Below are 16,363 nucleotides of genomic sequence, written 5' to 3' on the forward strand. Positions count from 1 at the left end.
ATAAATTTTCTTTATGATTTCTATTTTCAGTATCCAAATCAAGCAGAATCGGTAGTTCAGTGCATTAATTTTATACTAAATTTAATAATTAACTCACTTTTCATTTAGTACATGCTAAAACTTAAAAGCCCCTATCTGCATTATAAATTTTGAGCTTTCACTTAAACTAGCTTTCTCTGCTAATCTCTTTCTGTCCTGGTAATAAATGGTAGACCATACCATTTTCACATATTAAATCATAGTTTATCTATTAAAGTAGACTAGAATTAAAAACCAGCCTTTGTACTCATACATGAATTTTTTATACAGGTATATAGAAAGGATCCTTATCCTGAGGACATGATGAGACAGAATCATGTTTTGAAACAGCCAGCTGTTGGTCACCCAGGGCAGAGGGCAGACAAAGAGCCTAACCTGAGCTATGAAGCCCAGCCCCCATATGTGGAGAAACAAGCCAGCAGAGACCTTGAGCAGCCCACATATAGATATGACTCCTCAAGCTATGCAGAACAGTTTTCTCGAAACTATGACCATCGTCTACACTATGAAGATCGCATCCCTACATATGAAGAGCAGTGGTCATATTATGATGACAAACAGCCCTACCAACCTCGGCCTTCTTTTGATAATCAGCACCCTCGAGACCTTGAATCCAGACAGCATCCTGAAGAGTCCTCAGAACGAGGGTATTTCCCACGTTTTGAAGAGCCAACTCCTCTGTCCTATGACAGCAGACCACGCTATGACCAACCACCTAGAACCTCCACCCTACGACATGAAGAGCAAGCAGCTCCTGGATATGACATACATAACAGATACAGACCAGAAGCACAGCCCTATTCTTCAGCAGGCCATAAGGCCTCTGAGGCCAAGCAGTATTTTGACCAATACCCACGAAGTTATGAGCAAGTACCATCACAAGGACTTACCTCTAAAGCAGGCCATTATGAGCCTCTCCATGGTGCTGCAGTTGTCACTCCTCTAATACCTGCATCTCAGCAGAAGCCGGAAGTTCTGCCTTCAAGTACGAAGCCACTGCCTCCACCCCCAACTCTCACTGAAGAAGAGGAAGATCCAGCAATGAAACCACAGTCTGTGCTCACTAGAGTTAAAATGTTTGAAAACAAAAGATCTGCATCTTTGGAGAACAAGAAGGATGAAAACCACACCACTAGTTTTAAGGTACGTATGTCTTTCCTGCCTTGGATACGTAGACACATTCAGTGAAGAGTGGTTCAAAATGCTTCTTAACCTCACCTCCCCACACCACCCCCTGCAAAAGAAGCCTGTTTTGTAATTATCTGTTTTGGGGCATGTTTGTCTTATTTTTTGCAGCCTCCAGAGGTAGCATCTAAACCTCCAGTTGCTCCCATCATTGGTCCTAAAGCCACTCCTCAAAATCAGTTCAGTGAACATGACAAAACACTCTACAGGTAGGTACACTTTGTGGTGTTTGTGGTGTGGAACTGACCAGGAATCTGACCCTCTTAGTCAGTTAGCAAGCCTTGTACTGTGTTAATAGGGGAGGGAAGGAGAAAGGGAGAGGATCTTGTTTGTCCTTAAATGAAAACTGCCAGCCTTTCTAATTAAAGCACTAGTCCTAGAAAGAAAAAGAAAGGTCTTTATTATACCTTCTGAAACAGATCTTTCGAAAAGCTACTTTTCTAGCAAATGATTAAAATAAAAACTTTAAAGCCCTAACATTTTGTAGTATGTTTTTCAGTTTTAAAAGTACTTTCAGACATGTGAACTCCTAGTTCTTAGGGGTAAGGAAACAGACTTAGATTGGCTAGAATAACAAATTAATCATTTAGTGAGCATGCACCACGTCCCTGCCATTGTGCTAAGCACTTCAGTGCAATGAGGAAATACGGTTGTTTTCCCCATTTTAAAGAGGCACTGAAGCTGAGAGGGGTTAAGTCGCTTACAGGACTTGGTAGAGCTAGGAGAGAAACCTGGCCAGCTGTGCTCTTAACCGTGGCCCCATCATACTGCTAATAAGTGACAGACTGGATTGGCTACAGTTCTTCTGCCTGACTAATGTGTTTTATTTGCTTACATTTGTGCTTGTAATAAAGAGGAAGTACTAACTACTATCTAACATACACATTTCCCTCTTATTTTAATGATGTCTACTTCTTTTCATGAAAATGTAAATTACTGTGGTATCTCCTTTAGCCAGTATCATTAGCAAATGAGCTGTTTTACATAATATAAACTTCTAATAACTGAAAGCTTAGCTCTTTTTTTGTGTGTGAAATCTATTTAAGTTTATCCTTTTTTTTTTTTTTAAAGATTTTATTTTTCCTTTTTCTCCCAAAGCCTCCTGGTACATAGTTGCGTATTTTTAGCTGTGGGTCCTTCTAGTTGTGCCATGTGGGACGCCGTCTCAGCATGGCCTGACGAGTGATGTCATGTCTGCACCCAGGATCTAAACAGGCAAAACCCCGGGCCGCCAAAGCAGAGCACGCAAATTTAACCACTCGGCCATGGGACAGCCCCTAAGTTTATCCATTTTTGATGCAAAGTTTCTAACATTTACTAAGCAGAGCATACATAACAGTGTATTAAATTGTTTAATAATGTTCTTCCCCATCTGCTTCCTCTGCCCTCTGGAACTTGGGACTGTATAGAGCCATTTCCTTATATGAGGAACATTTATTGATCTAGAGTAAAGTTCTTAAAAATCCTTTTTAAAGTTCTTAAATTCTCTCAGTTATTACTTGTTGCTGACATTGGTGTGAGTGTTTCAAGAAGTTCTCCACTGTCTTCGTTACGTCCCCTTCTCTCTTTCTAGTTAACTGCTTCTAACTGGCTATGAAGCCTCTAATCAGATAATTAGCAAGCTTATTAGGTGTGTTAAAGGACTCATGAGCCAGAAGAGGGCTGCCTTTTGAGTATATAATGTATGAGGACAGGGATTTGGAATGTCCATTTTGACTATTGGACTGCTCAGCCAGATTCTGAATAATCACAGCAGTGAAAGGCCAACATAAAAGATTTATACATTCCATTTTCTGTGTGAGATTAACAGCTGAAAAGTTGTTCCCTTTGTCATTCATTGTCAGGGTCCCAGAACCTCAAAAACCTCAACTGAAGCCACCTGAAGATATTGTCCGGTCAAATCATTATGATCCTGAGGAAGATGAAGAATATTATCGAAAGCAGCTCTCATACTTTGACCGAAGAAGTTTTGAGAACAAGCCTTCTCCACACATTCCTGCTAGCCATCTCTCAGAGCCTGCCAAGCCAGTTCCTTCTCAGAACCAAACAAATTTTTCTGGTTATTCTTTGAAGTAAGTTATTTCACTAAGACTTGCCTTTTAGAAATAAGATGAAACTTCCAGGTTCGAGTGCGTAAAATGGAGTTAATCACGTGAAGTGTACAGTACGTGATTTCTGAGGGCTCTAGGGCTTCAGCACTGTGCATACTTCCTAGCTCTAAAATGTGTGTTTGTTTTTTGTTCTTAAACTCTAATATCAGATATATAAAGTTTTCGTATTAGGAAAGATGTTAAAATCAAAGAGTTTTGAGGTAAGAGAGAGTAAACTGTCAAGACACTGACTTTAAGTGAAATAATCAGAATCTCTCCCTTCTGTACGGCACACTAATGCCGGTCCTTTCCCTTCTTTTCTGTTTTTGTCTTTTAAATACAAAAACAGGGATGGGTGGGGCAGCATTGTTTGAGGGAAGATGATGGAGTTGGGGTTTTTTTCAAGGCAAGAAAGAGCTTATATTATTGGAGCTTGAGGAGACTAGAGATTTCTGGTCCAGTTTTATATGTAAGGAAACCAAGATCCAGTGAGGGATGGGACAGGGGCGAGCCAGGACTAAATGCCAAGTTTCTTGACTCCCAATCTTCTCCCTCTTCTGTGCTGCTGCCTTCTGTTTACTTGTCTGTTGGTTTTTTTGTTGGTTTGTTTTTCTTTCTTGTGGGTTTTGTTGGAGTATAAACCCGCTTGTGCCTGTGTTCCTGGTGGTTCCTGCTGGTTCTGCCACTCTACTTGAAACCTGAGTGATAGAGAATTTGGTACTGAGAGTCGGGTATAAACCCACACAGGCACAGGTGGGTTCATACTTCAACTAAACAAACCCACAAGAATGAAAAACAGGTGTGGATTTATTGCAAGGAATTTGTTTACACAGTTGTGGGACCTGGCTAAGCAAGTCCTAACTCTGTAGGGGAGGATGGGAAGATTCGGAGCTGTCTGGGAGTCTCTGAGCTTAGAGAAGGCCTAAGTTCTCTTTAAAAGGGCCCAGCCAAATAATCTCCCTTTTGATTAACTTAAAACTCCACTGATGAGAGGCATTACGTCTGAAAATTCCCTGCACAGCAACATCTCCATTACTGTCTGATTGAATAACTGGGACTATAGTTCAGCCTGGCCGAGTTGACACATCAAAAAGCCATCACTTGTGTCTTAAGTTCAGAAGCATACAGAGTTTTACTGAATTAGATGCTTGGGATTGTCTGAACCTAGCTATCATTTGTCATTTACTATTCAGTGAAAATTCTTTTAGAATATGCTTTAAAACCTCTAGTATTAAAAACCTAGTTTTAATTATGACCTTTGTTTCTAAGACATCACTTGAAATGAAAATTTTAAACCTTTTTCCCATTGTCATCCATTGAAATTTTTGTCTACAGAAGAAAGCAGTTTATGAGAAATACAAGTGCACAATTTGAGTGCTGCAGTGGGGTTCTGTTCAGTGCAAGCAGTGTCTTATGCTAGTGTCATGAAGCTCCCTAACAACACTAGAGAGGTGTCTCCTGCATCTAGACTGTCCAGACTCAGTGAGCCAGGCACTGAGCCTCAGGAGCTCACGTCTGATAGGGTAGAAGGCTGTACCCTTAAGTAATCCTTCTTACTTAAGCTATTAGCACATTCATTCCTGTCAGAAGAGGGTCCAGGGGTGTAGTTTAAAGACACAGAGTTTAGCTATCCTTTTACCTACTTGGTAAATAGAATACTGCCTTAAAAGACTATATTTAGGTCTAAAAAGTAAGTAAAAAGTTTTGCCCAGGAATCAAATGACAAGGCATTTTTCGTTTTGTGTTAATTTGATTTTCTGCAAAGAAGACTTAATAATGTATGTGTGATGTAAGCTTTGAGACAGGGTCTAGAGCACTGTGTAGTATTGGTGGGCGGGGGCTTGTTGAGTGAATGAAACTCGGGCACAGGGCACTAGGTGTGTCAGTTCCCCTCCTGTTCACAAACACAGCTCTGGGAGGAACCAGTGTTATCTGGCCAGAGGTTTCACAATGATCTGTTACCTTGGAACCAAATAGTTAACTATCTGTCTTTGTGAATTCACTCAGGACTCAGCATGGTTTTACTGTTGTGAATGTTGTGGGAGTTAGAAAGTGTAACTTGAGATGGATACTGGTATGCATTTCCTCCCTTTGTAGTATGAAATTAAAACTTCCCAGTTGTGCTGCATTTTCCCATACAGGTATTTAATGGTTAGAGAATTGGGAAGGAGAGTAGGATCATAAAAGATGACTTAAGAGAGAAAGTTTTTTCTCTACCTTCCCTTCTCATGCTGTTTTACTCTTTAGCCCAATTAAACAACTTTCCAATTGTTAAAGTTGTTTAAAATATGGGACCTTTGTCCTACATTTCAAAACCATGTGTTGTTTGTCACCAATAGACTGTCTACAGGCCTTTATTTCCTAAAGTAAAATATAGAAACAGCAAAGTTATCTTCTTCCAGGTAATATGTGCTTATCTTCCACTTAAAAACACACCTCAAAAATGGTGGAAATCAGAGAGGGGAGAAATCTTTGTTAGCACAAGACAAATACCCCAGAAAGCAAGATATCACCCTGTCTTACAGTTCCCTAAAGCTGGATTGGAATTGGGGAGGTTAGGAGATAGCAGCTCAGACATTCACCTCCAAAGCAAGTTAGAAGTTTCCAGGATTCTAAGACAGGGCTGGAAGAGCAATCTCCCTCTGGGTCTGTGCACATGACCCAGCCCAGAGATTGAGTCAACTTCTTCAGGGCAACTAGGGATTTTTTGTCACTAGAATCTCTCTCAAGACTCAATTTATGAGACTTCCAGGTCTCAAAATAAATGATGGTGGTTTTCAGCTTTTTAAGAACTAAGTGTAAGGTTGATGTTAGGTTGATTTTGCGTGCATGTGACATTATTCAGTGAGAGAGGCTATGAGATTAAAGCATGGCAGCTTTACAAATAGGCTCCACCCACCACAGGGCTTAGCTTTAAAACTGGGGATGGATAAGGTCTTGCTAGAAAGGAGCATGTTAATCATAGTCATGTTTTAGAGGTATGCTTATTTCTACTTACCAATTCATCATGAACCCTGCTGGGGATCAGTGAAGCTGTCATGTTGTATCACTTCCTCCTGTATTTTCACCTAGAGAATTCTCTTGCCTAGCCCTTTCTATTAATGGAGCATTTTGTTCTCAGTTATTCAGGACCCACTGATTATCCTTAGTACTGCTGCTTTATTTAGTTCCTTTCTGTATTCACCACTACCATCTGCAGCAGAAGTGGGCAGAGGTGGAAGAGGAGTAAAGCTCAGACACATTGCTGCTCCCTAGCAACACCAGTTAGAGTACGTGGAGGGCAGGCAGGCCAGCAGGACCGAATGACATTACTTGGTTTATTGATCAATAATTTCCCTAGCTAAATGTCAGTGATATTTTCTTTTATAGATCAAATTATTCTGAAATGATGGATATGTACTTTTTGGTTGATATGTTAAAATGACATTTGCGTTCCATTTGCTGCAAATTTGCTTATTGGTTAGATTGACCGTTTTCTTTCATTTTTCCATTGCGCTTGCTTTGCCATCACCTAGATTTCTTGGCTCTTACACTAGCTATGACTACCTGAAAAGGAACGTCAAGTGGTAAGACTGACATTAATGTGAGGCTGTTACATAGGTGTCCCTCACTGTGTCATTGGCATTATGTGCACTTTCAGATTTTGATGTCGTTTGCAAATGCTTAGTCTAAATGCCTGAAAGCAAGATAACTGTATAGTTTTAAAGCTGATGGTAAAACTGGACTTCTTCCTGAAAGTGCACTCCAAATGTCCGTATTGTTTTAGTGCACATAAAGCCAGTGCAGCTTTTGCTCTCTGCGAAGGTTTAGATGGCAATGTTGCAATTATGGGTCTATTTTAAACATTTGTGTGAGAATTTTGTGTGTGACATATTAACAATTCGCAATCTGAAAAAATATACATGGCCCAAATGACTTAAATGAGCCTTGTAAAATCAAGCAATGCTGCTACTCTAGCAGTTATTAAACAAAAAATGGATCTGGTAAATCAAGGACAAAGTTTAAAGTAAAAGATGTCTAGTATTTTAATGTTAGTAGAACACGGCCACACTCGTTCATTTACATAGTGTCTATGGCTGCTTTTGGACAGAGTTTGAATGGCCCAAAAAGCTGAAAACATTTCATGTCCAGCCCTTTAATAAAAAACTTGCCAACGCCTGGTCTGTGACATTTTTTGTGGTACCCTGCCTGAGAATGCCAGAAGCCAGGGCTTTGTACCTTAGATACAAAATCAGAAGTGAATCTAAGGAGGATTTGGGCCAATAAATAATTTTTTTAATACTTGCAAAACTTTCTTAAACCTATCAGCCATTACTATTTTTTGTAAACAACACCATTAAATATTACTAGTATACCCAAAATTTCATCTGCCTTTTGGTTGCCGTCCTCTGGTGGTTTTGCTAATATTCTTAAAGTATCTGTGATGTCTTTACATTTCTTGTGCTGATGAATGGTTGAATTTGTTTGTATATTGTGAAATTCTATATATTTTTTTTAAAACTTAAGGATACTTAGAGGAATGAGAACTTATTTTGTAAATGTGAATACATTTATACATTTTCAGATGTTGGCATTTCTTTATTTTTTTCACAGGGGAAAGTCTACTGAAGCTGATGCTTTGGAGAGATCATTTGGTGAGAAACGCTATGACCCAATCCAGGCCACTCCCCCCCCTCCTCCATTGCCCTCCCAGTACACCCAGCCTTCTCAGCCCGGCTCCAGCTCTTCTCTCGCCCTCCACACACATGCCAAGGGAGGACATGGTGAAGGTAGGAACTTCAGAAGTTGGCATTACCACTATAATAGAGTAATACTTATAAAGTTAAATTCTTGTAGTTCCTAAGCAAAGTGGTTTTTCATACAAGAAATACATACTTGTAAGTTTTAGGCTGGGAGCAATGAAAAGTAAGGGTTTTGTTAAAAGTACAGATCCTGTTTTTGTGACTATGATCATTTATCGGATAAGCCTTTTAGATAAATAGATTTTAATCTGTTTTATTAACATAGCTCAATTTCTGGAAGTAGTGTTTGCTTACTAGTATGTATGGATCTAAATATTTGAGTGTTGGTTTGTAAAAATTCTTGTATTCCATCTTCAGACAAGAACATAGGAAAGCCATTAAGTTTATATAATATGTATTGCTTTGCACCTTGCGTTTTACGTTTATGTTCTGTGGCAATGTCTCAATAAGGTAGATAGCATAGCTCTAATTTACTCATTTTAATAGCTGTATGCCTGCATTTTCACCCATATTCTTTCCTTCACCTCTCTCTGAGCAATAACTGTTTTCCCTTACCCATGGTGACCCCTCTTCCTGGGCCATTGGCCAACCTCTCTCCCCCATTTCCGCTTTCTTCGTCTTTCTCCCTGTCTCTTAACATTCTCTCCCTTTCCATGAAATCCTTCCCTCTGCCTTCAGACATGCAGGTCACCTATTCATGCAGGTCACCTATTCCATTGTTAAGAGCACCTTTCTTTGACTGTGTCTCCTCCTCAAACCACCTTCATGTCTCTTCACTCTTTCATCACACTCCCTGAAAGGGAAACTGTTGCCTCCACCTCTCAACACTCTTTTATTTGGCTCTTTCAAAAAAAATTAAAAGCTGTATATTTTACCCTAAGAATATTCCACAATTTATTCATTCTCCTGTTGACATTCTGCTATTAGAAATAATACTTCTCTATTATTTATGTAGGAGTCAAATTCCAGGCTAAGTCTTCAACCCAACAAGTTGTAGTTGTGGATGGATATTACTTCATGATAGGATTTTCTTTATGTACTATCATGTCTACAGATTAAGAAAGTTTTAGTTCTAATTTTCCAATCCTTATGCCTTTTATTTCTTTTTCTTGCCTTTTTGTGCTAACTGGGACCTGCAGTAAAATGTTGAGTAGAAGTGAAGAAAGCAGACAGCTTTTGCTGCTTCCCCATCTTAGGGAGAGGATTTAATGTTTCATCCTACAACACTAGCTGTAGGTTTTTTGTAGCTGCCCTTTATTTTTAGAATATTCCCTTTATTCCTAGTTTGCTGAAAGCATTTTGTCAGATGCTTTTTCAGCATGTGTTAAAATAATCATAAGATTTTTCTTATTTATTCTGTTAATGTAGTAAATTATGTTACTATGTTCACAAGGAATTTGGTTTATGATTTTCTTGTGGTGTCCTCATCTAGTTTGGTATCTAGGTTCTGTAGTTTCATAAGAGAGCTAGGACATGTTCCCTTGTTCTCTCTTTTCTGAAAGAGTTTGTATAGCGTTGATGCTACTTTTTTCTTAATTATTTCATAGAATTCACTTGGTACTGTTTTACACTACCACCAGCAGTACATGGAAGTTCCTGTTGTTCCACATCTTTGTCAACACTTGGTATTACCAAACTTAAGTTTTGTCAATCTAATGGCTGTGGAATGGTATTTCATGTTTTTTGTTTGTTTTAGGTATGTGTTTTCCTAATTAATAGTGAGGTTGAGTACCTTATTGTATGGTCACTGGGCACTCTAGTTTTCACTTCTGTATTTTACCTCTTCAAGTCTTTGCCCCTCTTCTTCACTTGAATCTTTCTTATGGATGTATGGGTGTTTTTTATAGGTTTTGGATCCTAATTCTTTATCACTTATGCATGTTGTAAAAAGCTTCTCCCAAGCTATGGCTTTTCTTTTGGCTTTAATTATGGTGAGTTTTATAGTACTGATTTTTTTTAACATAGCTGAGTTTGTCATTTTGTTTCGAATTTGTTATGGGCATTGGAGAGGGGTTATTTAGAAGCCAGTCTTTGGAGACCGGGACCTTTAGCAGCATGACCCTGACTCCAAGGCAGCAGGGTGCACTGATAGCACCACATGTATCTCTACCACCTCTTGGTCCCTCAGCATCACACACAGCCACCAGGGTTCAGGAGCTGCCCTCTGACTGTGGCAACTCCAACCTGGGCCTTGATTCTGACACCAGGATATGTCAAGATGGGAGAGACAGCAGAGGGGCCATTAAAAATTCTTTCAGGAATTTTCTAAAATACTTATATATTTTTGTTTTCAGGTAATTCAGCATCACTGGATTTTCAGAATTCCTTAGTGTCCAAACCAGACCCACCTCCATCTCAGAATAAGCCAGCAACTTTCAGACCACCAAACCGAGAAGATACTGCTCAGTCTGCTTTCTATCCCCAGAAAAGTTTCCAAGATAAAGCTCCAATTAATGGAGCTGAACAGACTCAGAAAACAGTCACTCCAGCATACAATCGATTCACGCCAAAACCATATACCAGTTCTGCTCGGCCGTTTGAACGCAAGTTTGAAAGTCCTAAATTCAATCACAATCTTCTGCCAGGTGAAACTGCACATAAACCTGACTTGTCTTCAAAACCCCCTACTTCTCCAAAAACTCTGGTGAAAGCACACAGTTCAGCACAGCCTCCTGAGTTTGACAGTGGAGTTGAAACTTTCTCCATCCATGCAGATAAGCCTAAATATCAAATAAATAATATCAGCACAGTGCCTAAAGCTATTCCTGTGAGGTAAGATTTTTGCCTTTTTCTTGGTCTTGAGATTTGTCTTACATGAGTTTGATGTATTTTGTGTGATGTAGGACTTGAAACGATAATTTTAACTCAGACTTTGAACAGTGTTGTCCAAAATGTTGTTGCAATGAATGCCATTATGTAGAAGGTCCTGCAAGCGGTACAAGACAATGTCAGTAAAATAGTAAAGCCAACAATCATATATGGTCGGTAGGTATTGTCATTATCCCCATTTTACAAAGAACTGAGGTTGAGTGACATTGCACCTTAGCCAGGGTCACAGCATTAGGGTGAGGGGAGCCCAGACTCAGTCCCTGGTCACTCGACCCCAGAGCCCATGCTCTTAACCACCTATGGCTTCCCATAACCTCTAACCTCAGCTGATGAGGTACGAGTGGGAGAATATCTCAAAAAAATAAGTATCTGTGTTCCTTGTCCACTGTTTATTCAACAGTGATGTAAAAAGGAATAAAGGTGTAATAACCTCAAAGTGATTGTTAAAAAACAGCAGCTCTTTTTATAGTTTTCATGAGTAAGAAGTCTGAGCAAATGAGACAGAGCAAGTGTGCCTGGAGCCACACTCCACATACTCCTTTCTCACTCTTCGTTACATTGTGATTGGCCAGACCCATTCTGGCTACACGTAAGCTCACCTCAGCCTTCCAAATCCGCTTCCATTTTCAAGCCACCCACTGCAGCAGCAGCACTCCCAGGCAGAACTGAGGGTGGCGAGGACAGCCCCCTGCAGTCTGCTTCCCAAGAACAAAGATGGTCACGAAAATGTGCTGCCTTCCCCTCTTTGTGAGCCTCCCAACCAGTGAGGGATGGGGAAGAGCAGGCAGCTCCTCACAGGTGTCAGCATCCATCCCCGATGCTCTGGTCAGACGGGAATGAAGCTGCAGCTGCCCTTCACGTACTTTTAATTTTGTCGGTCCATCTTTCTGCTCACCTGTAGGTCCTGGCTCAAAATTTTACTCCAAGAAGTCTTGATAACCTCCATTTTTGAAGCAGTCATTGATACTGCATCCCATCTGCCTTTGGTATTCTTTGTGTACTAAGTTGATGTACTGTCTTTTTTCCATGGATATCTGGGGTGTACCCATACCAAAGTCTTTATCACCTCATGGAACTGTGGAAGCCTTGCTTTTGAGAGCAAGGGCATCTGGTACTCAGGGAGTGCTAAGGAAAGGCCATTAAGTGTGCACACTTAAAGTCCTAGGGAGGTATAGAACCTAATTAATGTATTTTATCAGGCCTAAGATGCTGTCAGTTGTAAGATGCACCATTGTCTTTTATATCACTAAAAAGGGAAAATATGCTACTAATTAAACCATAACTTGCTATCAATTTTATAGATGTTAAAATGTGCTTCTTAAAACCAATGAACTGTAGTAGTTCGGTATCAGGTGTCAGGCTTTGTACCTTCTGGTTGCAAAAATCAGTAATGTGGTAACTTGATTAGTTACCTTAAAAAATGAAATGGATTTCTCCAAGAATATGCTTAGTTATCCCTATGAGTAAAATCTGTCACTTAAAATTTATCTTGTTAAGGTAAATAACTTGATTTTTATGGAGAAATAAAATGAAACCACCTATTATGATAATAATGAAAGTTCCTGTATATTATTGGGAATTTACTCATTAGCCATTTCTGAACTCTCAGTCCTTCAGCTATGGAAGAGGATGAAGATGAGGATGGTCATACCGTGGTGGCCACAGCCCGAGGCGTATTTAACAGCAATGGTGGGGTGTTGAGTTCCATAGAAACTGGTGTTAGTATAATTATCCCACAAGGAGCCATTCCTGAAGGAATTGAGCAGGAAATCTATTTCAAGGTCTGCCGAGACAACAGCATCCTCCCGCCTTTAGATAAGGAGAAAGGTAAATGTGTTTATTTTTCTGCTTAGTTTTAATAGCTTGAGTGTCCTATGTGCTCTTCAAAGCTTGTGGTACTCAGTTGAGAGGACAATCTAGACCCCTTTTCTGCCTCCACGCTGGCCAACCACAACATGTTCCTTCTATCAGGAGGGCCTTTCAAATGAACACTGGAAGGGAGTGCCCTGGGATGGCATCGCGAGGATGTGTTGGGTGTCCTGCAGTAAGGCCGGGGTGGTAGAGGTGAGCATGCTAGACCTTCCAGATGGAATGCTTACTTTCAGTGTGAATGTGACAGTGATGGCAGGTGACAGGCCATTGGACATTTCTCCACCTATCCACCAGGCAGTCTTAGCTGACCTCACCAAATTTATCTTTGAATCATTCACCCCTTCCATCTCTAGAGATGGGTTAGGTACCACCCACTCAGAAAGGCTTTGGGGAACTGTTACAACTTCTTTTTATAATCTTTCATCAGTGCTTTACTTCCTTAAATTCGTTACTTTAGCTCATTTTCTTAGATTTTGCCAGAATACTAACATATGTCAGCCCTGCATGAATTTCTTAAACCAAGTCTTTAACAAAAATACAACATTAAAAATGCAAGACAGGGGCTGGCCCTGTGGCCAAGTGGTTAAGTTTGTGTGCTCCGCTTCTGCGGCCTGGGGTTTGCAGGTTCACATCCTGGGCTCCATCCTACACACTGTTTATCAGGCCATGCTGTGGTGGCATGCCATGTGGGGTAACTAGAATGACTTGTGACAAGGATATACAACTATGTATTGGGGCTTTGGGGAGAAAAAAAAAGAGGAAGATGTTAGCTCAGGGCCAATCTTCCTCACCAAAAAAAGCATAAGAAAAATAAGTAAAAATGTAAGATATAAGTAACATTTATAAAAGATACATTTGAATATATCTTATAGTATAAGAACCCTGTGATTGAATGCAGTAGCCACCAGCTACTTGTGGCTCTTTAGCACCTGAAATGTGGCTATTTTGAATTGAAATGCGCTGGAAGTGTAAAATATACACTGATTTCAAAAACTTAGGGTACTGATTACATGTTGAAATAATGTTTTGGATATATTGGGTTACACTAAATACTAAAATTCATTTCACTTGTTTCTCTTTTTTTTGACGTGGCTACTGGCAAACTTTAAATTACATATGTGATTTTCATTATATTTTCCTTGATGAGTGCCGCTGTAGAGAACTAGCCCCATTTAGCTGTAAAGCATATCATTAGAAGGGGAGTGAGGAGAACTCTGGTCTAGAAGGAAGACAGCCATCTAATCTCTCACCCCTCCCCCTCCCTGACTCTAGGTGAAACACTGCTGAGCCCCTTAGTGATGTGTGGGCCCCATGGCCTCAAGTTCCTGAAGCCCGTGGAGCTACGCCTGCCACACTGTGCGTCCATGACTCCTGACGGTTGGTCTTTTGCTCTAAAATCATCCGACTCCTCGTCGGGTATGCTGTCTTCACTCTGTCCTTTGGGGGCTTTGGGTACTGTCGTTGATTGATCCTTGGGCTGATGGAGCTACCCATGCTGTTGGTTAGCACATCTCCACCTCTGTTCCTGTGGCCTCGTAGGCATCACCAGTGTTGTGAAATTTCTTTGTGGTGCATATACTGTAAATGAATATGGAAAGGTAGAGAAGTTTCTGCCTTTAAAACACTTATGATTTGGACAAAGGTTGACATTTCTTGGTGTTCAACAAAATTATTCTGTCAAAATCTTTAAGATGCAGTGGGAGAACTGACATTGCCCTATACACATAGGCATTCTCATTTTCTTACTAAAATGATTTGATTCCTTTATGTAATAATTTCCGGTTTTGCTTACCGTTCTTTAATTTTTCAATTTATGAAGTATATATACCAGAGAAACTTGAAGACAAAAGACCTTCCACTGTGATCATACTTGGCCATGGTTTTTCAATGTAAAACTCTCAACTTCTATTATACACACTTTTTTAAAATGGCTTTTTGCTCTTAAGATCATAATTTCAAAGCTTCCATTGCATTTTCACATTTCTCACTTCCTTGGGTGACTTAAGTCAGTTACTAGTTGGAACTTTGTGCATTTTTGCTACAGATCACTTTAATTGAACCTAATATAGAAAAATAAGGATTTAAAGTCCTTCTTTTGAATTTTTGGTAAATCAGGTGAGAATTAATGCAGTTTTAGTATGAAATAGAGTTTTATGGTGTAAAAATTATAGGAACATATTTTAATACTACCCACGGTAAAAAGTTATGTATAAATATATATTTCCTGATGTTCACAGCTACCCCATTTTCTGGAAAAAGTTAATAAATTAATTTTAACACACTAGATATTAAAGCTGTTTCCTAAGGGACTCCACTGAGAAACATTTTATTAGCTAGTTTGAATTAATGAATTAATATTCTTAAAACTGCATGTAAAACATATATTCTGAAAGTCAGGTTGTAGCATAAGCTCTGATTGTCCTCCAAAGCAAATTAGGATGGGGGGTCCTTAAAATAACTGTTTATTGTAATTATTTGTTTTATAAGTGATTTTTTCCAACTGTCATATGAAGCATAAATGATTTCTTGGTTTGTTATTCTAGTGTTTTTTGCCACAGAACGTAAGTTATTTTGTTAGACTGAAATAACTTTCCTGTGTTAAATTTTGAGTACGTTCACTGAGAAGAGAAATGTGCCTTTATGTAATCTTGTATGGCTTTAGAATGTTTTGCCACTTTAAATTTCTGTTCAAAAAGTCACGGGTAGATTTTGATAACTACTGACTGAATCCCAACAAAAATGAATGTATTGGAAAGAAACTTGAGCCTAAAGATAAAATTTTTTTATTTGCTTCCAAAGAGTTGTCATAACTCTATCTCCTTGCCTAAACAATTTGTTACCTACGGTATTGCGTAAGCCCATCTATATCCGTGAAAGGAAATTACTGTTTTGAACTGCTCAGCCCTTCATGACTCACATGCTGCTTATGTGATATACAGCTTACTATTGGCAGAGTTTGTCAGCCTTGGCACTCTTGACATTTTGGCCAGATAATGCTTTGTTGTAGAGACTGTCCTGTGCATTCTGGGATGTTTAGCAGCCTCCCTGGCTTCTCCCACTGGGTGCTGGTTGTGACAAACAAAACATCTCCAGACGTTGTCCCACAGGGGGCAGAGTCGCTCCTGGTTGAGAGCCTTGCTGTAAGGAAAGCAAAGTCAGCAGCCTTGAATGTCATTTACCTGCATCCCACAGAGACATACACCATCCCAGCCTTCTTCGCACTTAGTGTCCGCTCCCAGGGCTGCTTCTCACCAGCTGCAAATCCCAATCGCTAAGAGCTTGTTTAAAAACTCAAATCCCAAGCCCTGCTTCAGACTCACCTACTCAATGAGTTTTCAAAGCTCCACAGGTGACTTTCTTGCACAGCCAGGATCAGGGCTAAGAAGCTCCGCTCCAGTCTTACTGATTTTTTTTTTTTTTTGTAACGAGGAGGAGGGTCTTTAGGAGCTAGATTCTGCAGAACTTTCAGGGTTTCATTTGTTGGTCTGTAGTTGAGTGTGAGAACACATTTCTCATTCAACTACAATGGTTGACCATATAATTATTGTCCAAACTTTTGAAAGTGAAAGAAGGGTGCTGTTTGTTGTGGACTCGGGGGCAAACTGG

At 39.8% G+C, this 16,363-nt stretch overlaps 1 protein-coding gene across 23 annotated transcripts in view; it reads left to right on the forward strand.

Annotated features, from left to right (window-relative positions):
• Positions 1–16,363, forward strand: part of TJP1 (tight junction protein 1) — a 236,068-nt gene that overhangs the window by 217,883 nt on the left and 1,822 nt on the right. For 11 of the 23 annotated variants that reach the window (XM_023651569.2, XM_023651557.2, XM_023651563.2 and 8 more), the window contains 7 exons: positions 310–1,182; positions 1,336–1,433; positions 3,069–3,296; positions 7,908–8,083; positions 10,351–10,828; positions 12,495–12,712; positions 14,030–14,173. In XM_023651569.2, the coding sequence (XP_023507337.2) occupies positions 310–1,182; positions 1,336–1,433; positions 3,069–3,296; positions 7,908–8,083; positions 10,351–10,828; positions 12,495–12,712; positions 14,030–14,173 (2,215 nt within the window). The remainder of the gene's footprint in view (positions 1–309; positions 1,183–1,335; positions 1,434–3,068; positions 3,297–7,907; positions 8,084–10,350; positions 10,829–12,494; positions 12,713–14,029; positions 14,174–16,363) is intronic. The other 12 variants (XM_023651560.2, XM_023651567.2, XM_070231070.1 and 9 more) reach the window with 2 other exon arrangements.

Source organism: Equus caballus, chromosome 1, assembly GCF_041296265.1.
Source record: "Equus caballus isolate H_3958 breed thoroughbred chromosome 1, TB-T2T, whole genome shotgun sequence".
Taxonomy (NCBI): Eukaryota; Metazoa; Chordata; class Mammalia; order Perissodactyla; family Equidae; genus Equus; species Equus caballus.